The sequence below is a fragment of the Musa acuminata genome, chromosome BXJ3-8, assembly GCF_036884655.1.
Source record: "Musa acuminata AAA Group cultivar baxijiao chromosome BXJ3-8, Cavendish_Baxijiao_AAA, whole genome shotgun sequence".
Classification (NCBI taxonomy): domain Eukaryota; kingdom Viridiplantae; phylum Streptophyta; class Magnoliopsida; order Zingiberales; family Musaceae; genus Musa; species Musa acuminata.
In genome coordinates, this window is record NC_088356.1 from 42,043,679 (window position 1) to 42,062,232 (window position 18,554).

Consider the following 18,554-nt stretch of genomic DNA (forward strand, 5'->3'; position numbering starts at 1 on the left):
AAAACACCAAAATAAGCATCTTCTGTGATTTAAGGCTGCACGCAAGGAATAATAATAATAATATCATACAGAGAGGACAAGCTAAATCGAATGATTGATCACAAGGATCATCATCTGCTGATGGCCCCTCGAATAATAATAATAATAATCAATCAGTGCTGCAAGTGATGGACGAGGACGTACTCGCCGTGCATGATTGTGGTGGTGGAGCATATTAAGTAACTCTCTTCTCTCTCTCTCTAATCTTTTCTTCCCTTGTTGGTTTTTGTATATAATTATTGCTATTGTTCTTAACCCATCATCCTTTGTCAAAACCTTGTGGTTGGATTAACCCACCTTTTTAATGCAAGATTGGGACTCATGACATATAGTCCAAATGCATTGTTAACGCGTTCCATGTCTACGTGCCTCTATGAAACATAGAATATTCATGTCCCCCATATGTCCAAGTTGCAGGGTCACAGGTTATGTATGGTACAGAATGATACTGTATGAGAACAGTGCTGGCCAACACAGAACAGCACACATCGAGACAACAAGACACTCCTAACTGTGACAGTGATCAGTGGGGAATCATCAGAGCTCATCATCTGATCTGAATCGTCAATACGATGTTAGAACTAAGATTCATAAATTTGTTTTTTTGAAAATATAAGGAATGAAAATAAGGTTGATACCGTAGGAAATGTATATGAAAGAAATAAAGAATAATAGTGTATATGAAAGAAGAATATTATAAGGCAGAAAATATATGAGGAGTAGCTTAGGACGCAAGTCATGGAAGCTCTCACTTGGATTCCTCGCTCGTTCGTAAGCGTGATGCCACCCTAACGCATGCATGGCTTCGTCGTCCCCCTGTTGGAACAAAAGCAATGGGAAAGCTGATTCATTTCCGCGTTGACAGATAGACGCGACCCCGCACACACCCCTCCCCTCGCCATCGCCCACAAGATCTTCTCCCTCTTCCCTTCTCTTTCAAGATCGATGCGTTGAAACTGTTGACTCTCAGGAGTTGGCAGTTCACACATTCTTTCCTCCCTTCCTTCTTCTCGATCTGTCTCTTTTGCCTCGCTCTTCACTCCATGGATCTCCACCGTCAGCGCCTTAACCCTTACGCCCAAGTAAACCCTCCGCCAGAGAGCGTCGAGCGGTTCCCCCAGTGGACCCACGACGAGACCAGGGAGTTATTGGCCATCCGTGCCCAGCTCGACCGGAGCTTCACGGAGACCAAGCGCAACAAGCCCCTGTGGGAAGCCACCTCCTCCATGCTCCAGCAGAAGGGCTTCTTTCGGACCCCCGACCAGTGCAAGTCCAAGTGGAAGAACCTCGTCACCCGCTTCAAGGTCCTCTCTCTCTCTCTCTCTCTCTCTCTCTCTCTCTCTCTCTCTCTCTCTCTCTCTTTCTCTCGTACCATATTTATATGGTTAGTGTTGATTTGATTCAGGGAATTGAGTCGGCGGAGGGAGAGATCGGTAAGCAGTTCCCTTTCTATGAGGAGATGAGGAGGATATTTGCGGACAGGATGGAGAGGCTGCTTGTGTTCGAGAAGGACAAGGGGAAGGGGGTGCAAGTCCGAGTCAAGGAGTGGGAGGAGGAAGCGGAGGAGGAGGAAGAGGAGGAGGAGGAGGAGGGGAAGGCGGAGGAAAGTAAGAAGAGGAGGAAGGTGACTAGGAAGAAGAACCACGAGGAGGAGGTGAAGGATGCCCTGAGGGAGTTCATGCGGCGGCAGTTGGAGATGGAGGCTCGGTGGGTTGATGCAGCCGAGGCGAGGGAGGCGGAGAGGCGAGCTAGGGAGGAGGAGTGGCGGAGGGTGATGGAGAGCTTGCAGGAGGAAAGGATGGAGATGGAGAAGCGGTGGAGGGAGCGGGAGGAGGAGCGGCGAGCCAGGGAGGAGGCCCGCGCGGAGAGGCGACACGCCCTCGTCATGGCGCTTCTCGATAAGCTGGCCCAGAAGTATCTCTAGCGTTGCAGCAGCAGTGACAGATGTTACCTGGTAATGTAGGGCTTCTCTCTGTGTGGCAGAGTGGAAGATGGATGAACTGAGAAACCAAAGGTAAGTTCTCTGATCTTTCTCCTTCTTCGAGCATCCAAAGGCTGGAGATTGCACAGAAATATAAAGCAGCCAAAGGCTTGAGTAGCTTTTGTAGATGCTTTGCTTACCACCAAGGATTAGTATCAGTAGCACCTGCTAAAGTAACAGAAGCATGCAAATGCTTCTTCTGGCTTCTTCCACTTTGCCATTTACTTTTCAGACTCTCACTTGCTTCATCACCAATATAACTCCACCCTTTTTCTCTCATTGCTTGTTTATGCTAATGCCATGCCAAAGCTTAGAAGAGGATGAGAAGAAAAGAAAGGAGGAGAAAAGTGATACCTCTAAGCCTACCACATCACTCACTTCCCCAACACAGGATATCTTGCATTTCTCATGGAGTTGCTTATAGTGTCAAAGAGCTATACAAGTTCTTTTATGCATTACATTATCTTTCCTCTTTTCCATAGTTGTCTTAATATTTGTAGTTACATATCATGCACCCAAAAGAAAATGTCAAGCTAATAGGGGAGCTCAATGAAGTATCTGAGCTTTAGCAGATCTACAAAATTAAGCTACCAAGAGATGCAGTTAGAGGCATTCCTCATATTAAGGATCTTAAGGTGGATAATATAGGCATGCCATTTGATTAGGTCCAAAAGACTTCCTTAGTTATTTGGATAATAGAGAGCCTAGTGTGGATGATCTTTATGCTCTCGCTTCTTTGGTTGTCTATCCACCATCTTCGCAAGGAAAATTATGTTCTACCACCATCGAGTTTCTGCTGACTTGTGTTCGATGTTGTGTTCTCATTGTTCTTTTCTTTGAGACAGTGATAGATGTAAACTTTGACCTATAATCTTCTCTTCAATAGATAGATAGAGACGATAGTATATAAGAAATATTTGCTTTCATAAACGATTAAAGGTCGTTTCAGATGAAAACAAATTGAGAAAAATGTCAACAACTATAATTAGTGACATGAGAAAGAGATTGAGAAAGATTAAATGAATAAAGATAATAATAAAAAAATAGTCAATCACGAGATAAAATTGTGTTGGGGGGCATAAATGGCTTTGACATATAATCTAACTTTGCAAGCTGAAGCTAAGGAGATTTATAGCTCCTGTAGTAAACTTATGTAGGTAAAGCACATGAAAAAAATGGATCAAAAGGGCATTCTAGAATGACAGAGAAAAATATAAATATTACTTAGGCAGAAGAACAAAGCTGAGTCTGTTAGAATTCTCGAATCTTTCGTCATTAGCGAAGAATGGGTTGTTCGATTTTTCTTATGTTGTGGCAGCATGCATGCTAAAAATTTCTTGAGGAAATATTTATGTTTCAAAAGCTTTTTTTTCCTGAGAAAAGGGAAATTTTTTGCATATTGGTGCATCTCATGTTCTGAATTCCAATGTACTTGATGTTAAGCAAAAGAGTTAAGAGAAAATTATTATGCTATTTCATGAGGATTTCAGCAATTTGGCTTGATAAAAGAGTTCCTTCATGTAATTATACATCAGTAATATTCAGTTGAAGTTTCAATAGGGGATGACTCTGCAAAACAGAGACTTCAATGAAAGATCAAACTGATCAAATAACTTAGTTTCATATTGTATGCAATTGTTTGGTTGTGGAGGGTACAAGCAAGAGAGAAAAACACCAAAATAATTTCTCTGTAGAATAGTAATCAGAACTGAACTTTCATCAACCAAGTTTAGGTCAATTCACAGAGCCTAGGTCAAAGTCAACATTGAAAAGTATTAAGCAGTGACTACACATTGATTTAGAATAGTTCAATTGGATTTATTCTACATTAAAGGAATATATACTGTAGATTTAAGCTTACGTTCTATTTGACTGATTCATTATGGAAAGAATGATGTAACAAGTCCCTGCTGTTCTGTAATGGTGTTTTCTAGATTCATGGAAGGACCTTTAGGTTTCCCACTGTCTCCTTTGACATTGATTTGGTAAAGGAATTCAGAGATGGAATGTGTAGAACTGGAGCTACAAGAATTAACACAAAGAACATGATTTGGTGGCTATATGGACTGCCTAAACTTGCCTTGAAGTGTTGATTTCAATGGTTTCATCATCTCTGTCAATGTAGTTAATGGAAACAATGATTTCAAGAGCAAGGGAAGGCTCATGGTCAACTATTAGAGTTTAGACAATCATGCCTTCTGTGTTGAGGTCATTATACTGTCACCTGCTCAACAGAAGCCACCAGCACATCTCAGGATTAGCACATTGACCAAATGTGTCTGTACACTGGTGAACAGTTTTGACCCAGAAAACCAAAGCATGGTAAAAGATGTTTTGGGAATCATTCATAATGATCTCAACCTCATTCATTATGATAGATTTTGAGAACTAAATATAATATTATACTTTTATGTGTAGAAAGTTTACTAGCCATTTATTTTAGAGCTCACAACAAATGGGCTCTGCTTTTTTCCCCCTTCAATGAATTGATCTGCGCAACATTTCAACTATTTTAGAACAAAACAGAAGAAGAAAAATTGTTTTGATTTGACCATCTTGATCATTGTTAGATTCAGAGGAGTTTGGCTTGCTTCATCGAAAACATTGCAACCAATTTGCCTAATTTCTAGTGCTCCAAACATGGTACTCTTTAATGAACTTTGTCACTTTGCAGGCTTAATGTACTCAGCACAGTAGAAGCTTGAATCCTCAGGCAGCATGATGAGGTATTTGAAGGATTGAAGTCCTCCTCCTTTCCACAAATTAATCTGAAAGATTCAAGAGCCAGAGTCATTCTGCAGCAACAGAAGGAACCCAATTGGCCTTTTGACACTTTTGAGGATGATTTGGCTGACAATTATGATGCAGTGCAGGATACTGAATTCAAGATTGCATATTCTGGCTGGATTTCAAAGTGCCCACAGACTAGAAAAAAAGGCTGGAGTTTTGTTCAGCCGCATAAGCCATTCAATGATTTTATTCAGGATTGTGGATCCCAAAGGACAGAACCTGTTCTTTGCAATCTTCAAGTACTTCTTTTGAGGAACCTTAAACAATGCATGCTTCAGGTGTCAGATCACATGCTGCACATTGTGTATGAAAGCATCATTAAACTCATCTATGGAAGACAATTGAGGAATACATCTTCAGAACAGAAAACAAGAACAATAAGTTGGGTTGTTCGACCACACAGACTGAAGCATTCAGCAATTCCCATGTCCACTATTTTCTTACCTGAACATATACCCCTTTCTAAGTGTTAATTCTCATGAATCCATACAAAAGAACAGCTCCAAAAAATGTTACAGATGAGGGTTGTAACTCAGGAATGCTGGGTTGAACTAGAAGTGAGATTAAGTCAAATTCAGCATAGACCATGCCCACAGTTAAGACTGACCTGACTGCGAGCTGAATCTAAGTGTAGCTTTCAGGAAGGTTAACTTGGGTTAGGTTGGTGTATGGATCTAAAATGAATGGGAGATAGGATGAGGATGGCCAAAAATGGGTAAGGGTTGCTGGTCAGGAATCAGATTGCATTATTGTACTGACTTGGATCATAGAAATTGCATTAAGGTGAAAACTTGGATATGCAATGTTGACCATCTCAATAAAAGCTGAAAATTTTGCCCAAAACAAAAATAGCTACAATTATCTCTACCAGAGTTCTTCAGCAATTTGTCTAGCAACTGAGAACAGTGGAAGCTCACTTTGGTTCTACTTCTCTTTGAGAAGATGCAAACACTTGTAGCAATCAGCATCAGTACTCTTCTTTTGAATTTGTACTTCCAGTCATACTTTCTGTTATCCTCCTCTGTGTTCTCATCTTTGCTTCATGACTCTCCTATTGTTCATCTTCTCTCTATGGTTATCCCTGCAATTATGTACCACAAAGTCGTAGGCCGACTTCTCCTGATTGAGGAGAGAGTAGGATGGCAACACAACAGTGACCCATATATCTCTTTCTTTCAATCACCATCTCAAAGTGACTAGGAGAGGCAAAGAATTCTGGACAGGAATGCGACAGGAACATTGTTGACTTTGGAGAAGAGAAGTTATCTAACAATAGAAATGAGTTTACTTCTTGAACTAGAAGTGGTGGAAAGCCTCTATGACTTTAATGGTGGGTGATTTTGACTCTATGGTGGCCTAAGTTCTTTGGATTGCAGCTGGATAGTACGGAAAGACAAGATATGCTTCAAGTCTCACTCACGATTTTGAATTCCAATTTCTTGATTTGAGTTGGGGCACGAAGCAACTTTTAGAGGCTTGATTGACTTTGATGTGCATCGTTGAGAGAGAGAGATTTGCAGTTTACAGGCAAAAGGATTTACCTCTTGTTGTGAACAAAGCTGCCTAACTTGATGTTTACATGGAAGAGAGATGATTAAAATTGCCTCTTTCACTTGCTGATTCCGAACCACACAAGCTTTAGATAACAAAGCTTGTTCTTGCACAAAATTCTATGGAGATTTGCTTGGAGCTTTAGAGTTTAGACCTGACACAAGAAGAAGAAGAAAAAGAAGAAGGCAACTGTAGGTAGCAACTCAGACATGCTCTGTATCATAATTCTCCAGCCATTTTTTTTTTCTCTGAGAGGATCAAACTAATCATGAGCATCATATGTTTGATCCCCAGGAAATAAAAGGAAAACAAAAAGAAAAGAATATGAAGACAGAAAACACAAGGGCAGATGTTCAGAAAAAAATTTCAACTCACAATCTACAAATCAAACAATGAAAAAGAGGATTCTGACTCAGCAATTTATTTTTCTCATTCTTCAGCTTCTTGGAACACACACAAAAAATAAATAAATAAATACTAATAGCTAGAAAATATAAAAAAATAAATACAAACAGCATCGACAATCCTTACAAGAAGACAATGTCAAAGTCTTCTTCCTCAGTTCTGCCATCAACGCAAGATTCCAGCTTATCAGTAACTTTAGCATGAATGACATAATAGAATTGAATGCAAAAATCTTTGAAAAATCATGTAAAATATCACCAATCATGAATCAAAAAATCATGTAAAATATCTTCGTACGATTCAAGGATACATGAATCTACAACCACATTAGTAAGTTAATTAAAGTGGACCAACTGCTACCACTCAATAGTGACCTTTCTGGCAAAGGATAGAACCATGAAGGCCTTTGCAAAAGGGCCATGCACTTTATCTTTTAGTAAAGATGAAATCCATCATCTGTACCACATGAAAGATGAGTGACATTGACATCACAATATGTGGGCCATCAGCTCCACTAATCAAGATTGATTCTGATGTTTAACGATTGGAGTAGAGTTCCTCATTTCCAAGGAAAACATTTGAGAGCAAAATTCAATCGACAAAGAATGCTATCAATCTCTAAATTTATCGTCAGTCTCATAGTATGATGAGTAGTGCACCGATACTGCTTGTAATTATCTAGTAACATTAACAATTTTTATTTTAAAACTAAAAAAAAGTTATGCTCGTGATTTCTTGCAGCATAACATATACAAATTTGTGTACACATATATATACTAACCACTACTAACCAGGACAAATTTTATTACTAGCTCCTTCCAAGATAAGATGCATCTCTTGCATGAATCTAGAGTAGAAAGAATTGATTGTGGTGAAGGGAGGAAGCCATGCACAAAATTCTGTCTCTGGTGAAACGTTCGGGCTGTATCAGCTGCCAAGTAGCAGTCAGTCCCCTGATATCCTTATTGCATGTTGATGTTTCAATGTGATTTGGTTTTCGGAGCATCACTCAATCTATCATCGGACTGATAGTACACGACATCTCCGGTATCAGAAACGTAATGATTGCGTGCGAGACTTTTTGCTAAAACTCCAAATATATGAAGCGGCAGAGGTCCAGACTTGACTGGTTCCCTGTAGTATTTTCCAAGCACTGGTTTTGCTGCCTCGGTCTGATTCAAAAGGGCAAGATTAAACTTCTCTTAGAAGCAAAATCTACTTCAAAAATAAGAATAAGATCAACAAAGTACTACTTACAGCTTCCACTAGATGGTAATGTGGTATCTGCGGGAAGAGGTGATGTATCACATGAGTACCAATATCATGGTGGATGTAGTTAATCCATCCGTAGTCTCTATCTACTGTCGTCAAGCCTCCTCGAAGATAACTCCATTCCTAGAAGATATAAGATAAAATATGATTGGCTCACTCCATGTCTCATTCTTCAGTGAAGCATGCCCAAATGCACATGAACAATTTCTAGGGCACTCTAATATTTGTAGATACATGTGTATACTCTGAATCAATCTGGCCCTTTATTTTGGTGAAGCACCAGAACTAATACTTTGCAGATCAGTGATCATATATAGTGCTCAACACAGCCTTTGGAAGTAACTCAACATAATTTTTTCCTTTTTGTCTATTTCAGCGGAAAAGTTTGTTAAATATCATTTATAGAAAATTATGAAAGCTGAAACAATAGTTGCCACTACAGATTAGCTTCCTATCCATGGATTGTCTTAATATCCCTGAACATATTGAGATGATAAATGCACATGAGTCACAAAGAGTCAACCAAATTATACCTTTCCACGATACCAGGGAAGCTTCTCGTTGTGTCCATGGTGATGCAAGTATGTGACAAGATCCAACCACATAACAAAAATCTGCATTTGGAACAAGAACCATCTGCTGATCCCATCACCAAAAACAAATACTACTCTAGCAACAGTTAAACGAGCCGGAGAAAGGCACAAGAGGTCAAGAACTCACCAAATATGGAATTCCATAAAGCTTGAGCACCTGAAGAGGACCCATTAGGCAAGCCAATCCTGCAAGCACCCCCACCATAGCAATCCAGCAAGCTGTCGATGTAATCACATCCTTCTTTTCATTAGGAAGGAACAGATCACTGCTTGGATGGAAGTGTGTACCAGTCTTTCCTGGACTCCTTGCCCACTGTCACACAATGCTCATCAAGATTTATCTAACTTATGTTCCTAACTAGCCACTAGTTCTTTGAGACCAATAGTTCAGTTACTCACCAGATACAAGGGGAAAGCAAACAGAGGATATGGCATCGTGAACCGAAGCTTCTGAGTTAGAGAATCCAAACTCTTATATAACTTTTCAGACAACTGCAGTTAAACCAAGCTCAATCAAATCCATTATTCAAAATTTAGAATTGAAGCCTCAAACACTTCCTAGGAATAGGAGTGAACTACGAACCGGGTGCCATGATTCGTCATTCTCGGCGTGTCCATGGTTCTGGTGGTGTGTCCTGTGACTAATCCTCCTGCAGAGCACAAGAGAATTGCCTCAGCTCCTGACACATCATAAGAACACTGGAGAAAGAGAGATGCAACAAGCATGTAAAAAAGTTGAGGTTAGAAATGAAGAACTTGCCATCCATGGTACGGCACAAGAATGGAGGAATGGAGTAAATGACCAACAACACTGTTCAGCTTCGAATTGTTCGAAAAGCTCCCATGTCCACTGACAAAAATCCAAGCTTTCATAAGAAAGACGAGCTAAAAGACAAAGGAAAAGTGGCAGAAAAAGACGATTTTGAATAGACGAGAATACCAGTCATGGCCGAGAACGAAGAGAGCCCAGAACATGGTCCCCTGCGCGACCCAATAGAGAGGCCACGCGATCCAGTTATCGAGGAACGCAGCAGCCGCGGCGAGCCCAAACACAGCGACGACGTCCCGGACCACGTAGCTCATCGACCTCCATGGGTCCTTCTGCCAGCAGTGCTTCGGAATGGCGGCCCGGATCTCCGCCAGTCCGAACGGCGGCGGCATCGCAGGATCAAAAACCTCTTCCTCCCCGTCACACCCGCTCGCCACCCTCTCTCCCTTCCCCTCCCCGTCCTTCATCTCGTCCGCGAAGGGCGCCATCCTCGCCGGCGCGCTGACACCGAGCCGCCATTCCCTCCGGCCGCCGAGCCCGACGGGGCGGCAGAGATCGAGTCCTCCACCGCGGTTGCAGCCACTCCTCAAAGGCTTGAGACTGGCGGGAGATCGGAGACGGGATTCGGGGCGAGAGAAGGCGGCGGGGACGGGCCTGAAGCCGCAGCGTTCGGAAGAGAGGACCCAACTCGCCATCCCAAGATCGCTCCTTTACGCGCTCCGCTTCTGACGAGAGTCCCCGTGCCGTGTTTCGAAGGAAATTTTGAATGGCAGATCGACGAGAAGAGATCTCTCTCCTCTGTGTCGTGCTACTTGGCTTCTTCCCGTCTTGTTTGGTTCGGTTTCGAGTAGCATAAATATGGAAGATTAGGTCGCAGAGCGCGGTGAGTGGTGACGGTGTCGGGACGAACTTTCCGGTCTCAAAACAGCAAAGGGACAGGAATTCGTGTCAAACCGCCGCGATCGAGCCACCCTCTGTGGGCAGTACTCGTGTTGCCTGCTTGGGCCGGGAGCAGGCGATCAGATACACGGGGGTTGACTGCGTCGGCACGTGGGAAATGGCGTGGACCATTGAAAGTGGACGGCTCGTCTCCGTTACACACGCGCGTCACACGATCCACGCGGGTCGCGGGGCGGCCCACGAGCTTCCAACGTCGGCGTCGACCATCTCCACCTATGTAGCTTGGTCGGTCCAGTGATTGATGATGAACTTTTCCCCTTCCCCTTCTCCTTCCTCGATATTTCTGATCTTTACGTCGGTCAAAATTGGATCGTGGATGATTTGATGTTCCGAGTCTTGATTCCTACATTTTATCTTTTTTGAGTATTTATTTCCCCAACTCGATTAACTGTTCAAGTAAGTATTCATATCCGTCTCCGACCGTGACTCGAATGATTAATCTTTCATATTCAAATCCAATCAATCAATGTCGCACTTATACATATCGTCGATTACTATCAAAAATCTAATTCCTTGTCATCTATCATCTCTATACGTAGTTTATACCAAGATCTGTCATACCGAAACGTACTGTTCGTATCGGGCGATACGTATCGGTCCGACAGATTATCGGTACGCAGACTGTTCGGTACCGCTACAGTGCTATGGTACTATACTGTAGCACTACTATAGTATAGAAAAAAATATTAAATTATTCGGTACATCAGGGTGTATCGCTCGGTACGCCCTGATGTACCGCCCGATACATCGATACCGTACCATATCGAGCCCGGATCGAAATCCCGATATGGTACGATACGTCGAACCTTCGTTTATACTATAAAAATAGTTTAGCATTTATGATTGACGCATTGTATTGAATCTTGCAATATTTTTACCTTACTCGTATACATGCATTAGGTGCTCAATACTTTTTCGAGGAGGTCATGTCGGGCATCCAAAGAAAGATCCTCCTCGGAAAGGCCCAACCCTTGGTGGGGTCGGGTGTCGAAGTCAGGACGATCAATCCTCTCTTAGAGGTGGGTGTTTTTGCTCGTCGTCCCTCTTTCTACTCACCACTAAAGTAGATTAAGAAAAAATATCAAGGATTTCCTAAAAATTGATCATAATAGTTCATCTTTATCGTCGGCTATTAACGAAATATAATAAATCAAAGGATGAGAGGATGTCCAAAGTGACATATAGAGTCATTTGCGCTCGGATCATCAGTACCCCTCTCGAACGTCTCCAAACACTCTTCCTGGCTTCTTTGGACCAAAAAGTAGATTGATTGTCCAGTAAGAAGATTAGACCAGAAGAAAGTCTCTTTACCGAGTTGAACCACGCGGCTCATATCCATCAAGTTTGGATGTTCAATAATGTGGGACGAGTCCATTACATCCGACGACTGCACTTCAATCTCCCGAGTGGGAGATTTGGTAGTAGTGAGATCGACCGCCGACACAACCAACCTCGAGTTCATCCCCCCTGACCACCAACCGCTAATCCATGACAAGGCACAGAGTGGCCACAACACCATTCCAAGCCAACACGTTCCGCCCATTACACAATCTTATCGAGTCATCAATAACACAAAAAAGTTTGAGAGAGGGAGTCCCACGATAAAAGACTCTACAGAAAGAAGCCCTATTCATACTCCCATCATGTTGGCTCCATTTGTTTGCTGGAGCTGCTTTCGGTTTTATTTTTTTTCGGTCTTCCTGAGTGCGAGTTTGTGACTGCTGTGTCCGATTGTTGAGATCAGAGGCGGCTTGACCGCCCCAAAACAGCAGGTTTAAAGCTTGCAATCCCGGTGATTTCTCTTGCGGTCACCATGCTGTTTATATCGTAGGTTCCTTCGTACGTGAAAATTGGCTCCAAATCACAGAATGCCTGAATTGATCAACAAAAAACATGTCAAGATTTTGTAGAGACAATCTGCAATGAAACAAAACCATGATATCCTTTTTATTTTTCAAGAGAAATTTTATATATAATACGAGCACTTGAAGATTGACAAGAAGAATCACTTCCAAGTCAAAACAGGAGATGATGATTATGGATTCTCTGCAGCCAGAGTCTAAATATTTATATGAGAAATCATAGGAAGTGGAAACACTGTCATCTGCAAGCACATAATATGGCTATATATATTCATCAATATTAAAGATGCAAAATATCTCTGGAATATATAAGTTGCTTTTTTTTTCTTTTGGTGTTTTGCCTAGTTTCATCATGAGCTTTCAGAGTCGGACGAAATCAGGTAGGAAAATCTGAAGTAAAAAAAGAAAAGACAAAAGTAACTCGCTGCACCTTTGCCACTAGAAAATCAGCCAAGATACCGTTGCCGCCAAGTAATTCTCGGCCAAGGGAAACAGTCTCCCTCGCCTTTAAAGAGGTCCATGCCTACAAAATAAGCATGCACAAGCCCAATTGAAGGTACTCAGATATTTCAGAGTCAAACAACTAACAAAAAAGAATTGTTCCATATACATGCTGTATTTACCTTTCCCAAACTAGCATGTCCTGCGGTCATCTTCCCAGATTCATACAACTTGCATAAGCGCCATCCAACAAGAAGCATGGCTTGAATGTTACCAAGCATACGGACAAGCTTTTCTTGGTTAATCTGAAATGCTGCCAACGGGGCTCCAAACTGCTTTCTCTCTTTCAAGTACCTGTTTTAACTTGAATCCTTAGAACATTACGTTCATTTGTTTATACAGTTCTGCATGGATCATATAGAAATCATACCGGTTACACATGTCAAATACCCCCATTGATATGCCAATTGGTTGCCATGCAACCATAACACGCGAAACAGCAAGAACCTGCTTCGAGACAACAAACAATAATTAAAAGAAAAACCAAGGAAAAACAATCACATAAAGGAGCAATGTTATGCATCTGCAGGTACAACATAAAGAAAAGCTGCAAGAAGCAACCTTTTCAAGGAAGATGACAGCATTACAAGACCGAGATGATATTAATATGCAATTCCATTATAGTGATCTATTTCCTTTGACATGAACAATCACCGGTCTATGATCCCACTGATGCTCTCATATACAAACCAACTAATTATACAAATTAAACCATGATGTCAGTTCTTGGTGGTAATCTTGTGTATTCTCCACTCTAACTCCATGATTTGCCTAGTGCAGAAAGAAATCTGAGTTATCTTTGGACCTCCTAATCATTGTTATTTGGTGCGATTAAGTATAGATTTTGGCCTACCTTATCCCGTCTTGTATTGCCGCTAGCTACGACTACACAACATCTTCTACTCCATTGACAACAATTGTTGGATATGATTAATATCTTTCTATAGTATATTCTAACTCTGATTTTCATTATATTCATATCCTGGTTTTAATTAATTTAAGATTGAAAAGAAACAATTTTCACTTATAAATGGTTCTCTTGATGCAGTTGCTCATATGTACCACTACCAAACGAGTTCATCAAATAGAGAGGTTATCCATGGTACAGGAAGCACATGAGCTCAGGAGTACCAGTTCCTAATAAGGCCATTGTGAGGAATCAAGGTACAAGCAGGCCCATACATATCTCAGATGCAAACGACTCATATATCAGACTTGTGTCAATATTGCAAGAGAACCAGCAAAACAAAAGATTATCATGACGATTAACACGGGACATTAGTTATTTAATACAGTACCTTGCTAGTATCTTGAAATGAATTGACACCTGGCAACCTGTCTTCATCAGGAACAAAAACTTTGTTCAAAATAATATCACCATTTTGAACAATCCTTAGGCCAATCTTGTTTTCAATCTTTGTGACCCTCAATCCAGGAGTACCTTTCTTCACAATAAATCTGCAATACATAACAGAAAGCCATATCATCCAATTATTGAAAAGGTTCTGAGTTCAAACTCTGCTTCATGTTATAAATATCAGCAAAATGAAGCTCAACCCTCAAGAACTGTTTGCCTATAGGAACAAATGAAAGAGATCCTTTAGACACCATGATAGCTCCTGAGTGCAAATTACAATGCAGAATAAATTAGATGTACAAGGAAAAGATACAAATTTACCCATTTATTTGGTTTGTGCTAGTGTTCCTCGCAAAAACAATCAACACATCAGCAAACGTACTGTTTCCTATCCATCGCTTTTGACCATCCAGAACCCAACCTCCTGAAACCTATCGAACCACAAATATTGACACATTAAACATTAAATGGTTTGAATTTTGATGTCTAAGAAATAGGGTAAGTTGCAAGCAGCCAAGCACAAAAGAATCTATGCAGCATGGTTTGATTTTAAACAAGGGGTACCAAACCTTCGTAGCTGTGGTTCTCAATGAACTGGCATCACTTCCATAATCTGGTTCAGTTAATGCCTAAGCCATAGAAGTTAATTAATAGATCACTTGCTGAATTCAAGTCATAATAACAAACTGTCAGTTGGGCTTACCCAGCAAGCAACAGTATCAAATTTGGCCAATGATGACAAGTACTTCACTTTTTGTGCCTCTGATCCACAGAGTGCTGTCCCTCGGAAAATAGCAACAACTTTAACGAATAATTTGGCCAGAAGAAATATGCTTGTAAATGAAGTTGAAACTGTCACATTACCAATGGTAAGCATTGCCAAGGAAGAATGAACTAAAATAAAAGTAGAGCAGCTAGCATCCACTCTTGCAACTTCTGCGGTGGCGAGAGCACTAGCAGTAATAGATAGCCCTGGACACCCATAACCCTGTGGGAGCATTGTTTGAGTTGTCATCATGCACATAAACACTGATAAGCATTGACACATGTATTCACTACTTGGTACCTTTATAGTCCCTCCAGCAATACTTAGTGTAGCAAGCTTTGGAATAACATGAAAAGGAAATTCTGCCTTCTCCCAATACTACAAATACCAAAATTGCACCATTATATGGTATCACCAGTTCTATAATGGATTAATAAATTCCATAGAAAAAAAGAACATCAAGGAATCACCAATTCTGTAATGGATTAATATATTCCACAGAAAAAAATGAATGTCACCAAGGAATAGTTGCATAACAAACATAATCAAGGTACTCAATATTTTACGTGCTACCTAATGAAAGCTTCCATGGGCATGTCAAGAAGAATGATGATGATACCCCACGTGATCATGACACACATAAGAATCCAGGAGCTCAGGTAGCAAAGATGCAAGTCAAATCTATAATTTGAGACCACAAATTGTACATTCATGTTCTATGCCGAACCAAAAGAGTATGTTTATACAACGCACAAATATCATGTTGTTGTCCTAAATTATTAACTTTCCTATTAGAGTTTTTTTCCTGTGGCTCCTAAAGCACTAACCATGTATAAATTAACAAATGTATTCTGAGATTGTGCTAAAAGTCCATTGTCATATCTAGAGATCTACATGATCAGGCAACAACAAAGACATTTATTAATCAGAACATTGTGAACTGGTAATCAGGTCTCCAAACATATCCTTACGATGGTCTAGAGTCTTAACATATAGATGAAAAACAACAATTACAGTTATCTGATTGCAGCACTTCAAAGGAGTGACACAAATTACAGAAAGTTACCACTGCCATTATAGGAGCTACTTCTTTTTCCATGACATCTTGAACTCTTTTCCGCAAAGCCTGCTCTTCAGGATTCAATAAATCATCGAATTGATAGTAGTCGGATGCTGCAAGGGAGAAAAGTCAAAATTGTCAATCTGTACACAAATTGGAAATTTAAGCACAAATTGTAATAACAATCTACTGCTTAAAAAATTTGGAACACCAAATTTAAGAATATAATGGCAGAGAAATTGATAAAGAAAAAAAAGGAAAGAGCATAAGCTCATAACAAAATATTAACACAAGATTGAGGCTTTTTGGCCCACAAGTCTTCATTGATTAGTTAAAAGCTAAAACAATAGACACAATGAGCGGAGTAGATGCCAAGTGAATGGCACCATTCCCAAATAAAAAGGCTTTCACAATTGTGCTTCACACTTCTTCAGAATCCCTAAGAAAGAGGTGATAATGTAACTCCTATTCAGCTTGTGCAGAAATCCACTAAAATCTTTAAGTCTATCATTTTTAAGTTCACAAGCTAATCAAGGATTTTAGCTGATATCTAGAAAATAAGTCATGATTAACATGCGATTTACAGTTGTCAACTGAACAAGGAAAAAGAATGCTTCTAGAAAGTATTTGCTGTAATAAAACATTAGCTTACATGAAGGGGGAAAGACTGATGCTGGTGTTGCTTGAGGAAACGCAACTGAGATATTTAGTGGTGGCAGTCCAGAATGTGAACCCATGCTAGCCGTGTGATGATCATCTGACATGATGTAAAAAAACAACAGTTACTTCACTGATATTGATCGCTATATAGAAAAATCATTCAATAATGTGGTCGCAAAATCATAACATGTTACCAAATAGAGCATCACATCACAGACTCAACTAACAAAAAAATGACATAAATGAACCAAAACATGCAAAAATGACTTTTCCAAATAAGGTTTTACAATAAGTTATGGCAAACAGGCATCACTATTGTCAAGCAACGTGAGTTTATTTCAAAAGACAATTAAATAGAATGCTATTCTTGTTTGCGTATCAGGAATAAAACAAACAAGGGTCATGCTGAATAGTAAACCGTGTTTTTCGCAACTGGACTGGACAAGTGGTCTAACTAGAAGGGAGAAAAAAAAACACACAACCTCATCTAAACCAGCTCTAAATTTGGATACGAAGCATATATAATCCAGAAAGGCCAGCTAATTCAGCCAGCTTTTCATAAAACGATAAGAAGCAGCCAGTTGCAAACAACCAAATCACTTATGCTATTTACCTAACTATTAAACACACCACTTGTGGTGGACTACTCGGGAGTCTGCCACCACTTTATTATCTGTATATCCCAGCTAACAGTGTTTATTAGTAGAGCATTAGATGTTCTCACCAAGGAAATATTAAAAAGTGGAGAAAGAAAATACAGTATCAAGGTTTACTCTGGTATTCACGAAACACTAAGGCCTGATAAGCCTCGCATCTCACATGAAAGAGTACCCATGTTTCTGTCTCTCCCAATCGAGGGAGAGCATCAAACAAGTACCAATTGCATCCAATAAAGGCATGAAATTTAATGTTTTGTTGGTCTTAAAGTCTCACACATCATAGAACAAACTATGCTGGGTACATATCAATTTGACTTTGACAATAGGAAGTCAGCGAAAGCCAGAAGCTTTGCATTTGGTACTTGATATAGATTTCAATAGCCCAATAGAGAAATACCAATGACCCGAAATTCGATTGATCCCCTTTGTCATCTGATCATGGTCAACGAATTTCAAGCCACATCTTTAGGACTCAAACAAACGTCAATCGGATCTAGCTAAAGCTTGTCCCAATACTCAAAAGCAATCAATAATAAGAAGAATTAAATTATTTATATCTGATCTTTCTTCGATCGTTACTTCAACGCCCTAATATAAAGAGTTCAATCAGGACAAAGATCAAGGCATCTTCTTTTTCTAGGGTTTGATCAAATCCATTTTCCCTCCACGCCTAAATCCGATAGACAACATCTAAATTGACTATACCACAACCAGATCATACGAAACCAGAAAGATAACAGAACAAAGTACACACGGATCAACAAATCGGAGAACAACAGCAAGAGCCGTGGAAGAAGCAGAGGAACAGACCTTGGTTGGAAGAGGCCATGGATGAGGACTTCGAGGAGAGAGGACAAGGGAAGGCGGGCAAACGTCAGCTCCGAAGAGATTTGAGAGGCACAAACCGGATCGGCTGGATATAGGTTACCATTTGACGGACGACCGACAGAATTCGTGTCGCCAGATATGGCCAGGAAGGATCGGTTCCGAGTTGGACAATCGGCCGGGTAAACACGTGTCGTGTTTCGAGAATTCGAGTACGAATCACGGACGGTGACTTTTCGTCCCCCCCGAGTGCTTCCTGCACAACGGTCGGGATCACCATAACTCGTGCCACGACTTTAGAAACGACCGAAGTTGTCGCACGGGCTGTACCGGCACGCAGATTTCAGAGAGGAAACCGCAGTGGTAAAGTCATCGACGACGTCAGCGTGCCGACGTGGAAACACGCCGAGGCCTATCCGGTACGAAGCGAACATTTATTATTGCAACCCGGAAACGGTTACCCAACAGTTTCTCACACGACGTGGCATGAGATAAAGATATCGA

General features: G+C 40.7%; 3 protein-coding genes across 4 annotated transcripts; 1 reads left to right on the forward strand and 2 right to left on the reverse strand.

Moving 5' to 3' along the window:
* The first annotated feature begins 909 nt into the window (after positions 1–909).
* On the forward strand, positions 910–5,094 carry LOC103995505 (trihelix transcription factor GT-3b-like). Of its 2 annotated transcripts, XR_001979603.2 has the most exons (3): positions 910–1,343; positions 1,445–2,053; positions 4,695–5,094. XR_001979603.2 is itself a non-coding variant. In XM_018830890.2 (2 exons), the coding sequence occupies exons 1-2, from the start codon at positions 1,083–1,085 to the stop codon at positions 1,961–1,963; spliced, it is 780 nt and encodes a 259-aa protein (XP_018686435.2). In that variant the 5' UTR covers positions 910–1,082; the 3' UTR covers positions 1,964–5,094. The 2 variants fall into 2 exon arrangements, 1 of the variants encoding a protein (XP_018686435.2); XM_018830890.2 differs by having other exon boundaries at positions 1,445–5,094.
* Positions 5,095–7,410: 2,316 nt separating this feature from the next.
* LOC135645090 (omega-3 fatty acid desaturase, chloroplastic-like) lies at positions 7,411–10,244 on the reverse strand. Its single transcript, XM_065163159.1, has 8 exons — positions 9,572–10,244; positions 9,392–9,481; positions 9,215–9,281; positions 9,031–9,123; positions 8,759–8,944; positions 8,572–8,652; positions 8,024–8,161; positions 7,411–7,938 (listed from the first exon to the last, which is right to left on the reverse strand). The coding sequence occupies exons 1-8, from the start codon at positions 10,093–10,095 to the stop codon at positions 7,747–7,749; spliced, it is 1,371 nt and encodes a 456-aa protein (XP_065019231.1). The 5' UTR covers positions 10,096–10,244; the 3' UTR covers positions 7,411–7,746.
* Positions 10,245–11,694: 1,450 nt separating this feature from the next.
* Positions 11,695–18,221, reverse strand: LOC103995422 (acyl-coenzyme A oxidase 4, peroxisomal). Its single transcript, XM_009416009.3, has 13 exons — positions 18,036–18,221; positions 16,559–16,663; positions 15,913–16,019; positions 15,147–15,224; positions 14,945–15,068; positions 14,784–14,857; positions 14,650–14,709; positions 14,402–14,511; positions 14,022–14,181; positions 13,094–13,170; positions 12,846–13,017; positions 12,653–12,745; positions 11,695–12,232 (listed from the first exon to the last, which is right to left on the reverse strand). The coding sequence occupies exons 1-13, from the start codon at positions 18,052–18,054 to the stop codon at positions 12,101–12,103; spliced, it is 1,311 nt and encodes a 436-aa protein (XP_009414284.2). The 5' UTR covers positions 18,055–18,221; the 3' UTR covers positions 11,695–12,100.
* Positions 18,222–18,554: the final 333 nt, after the last annotated feature.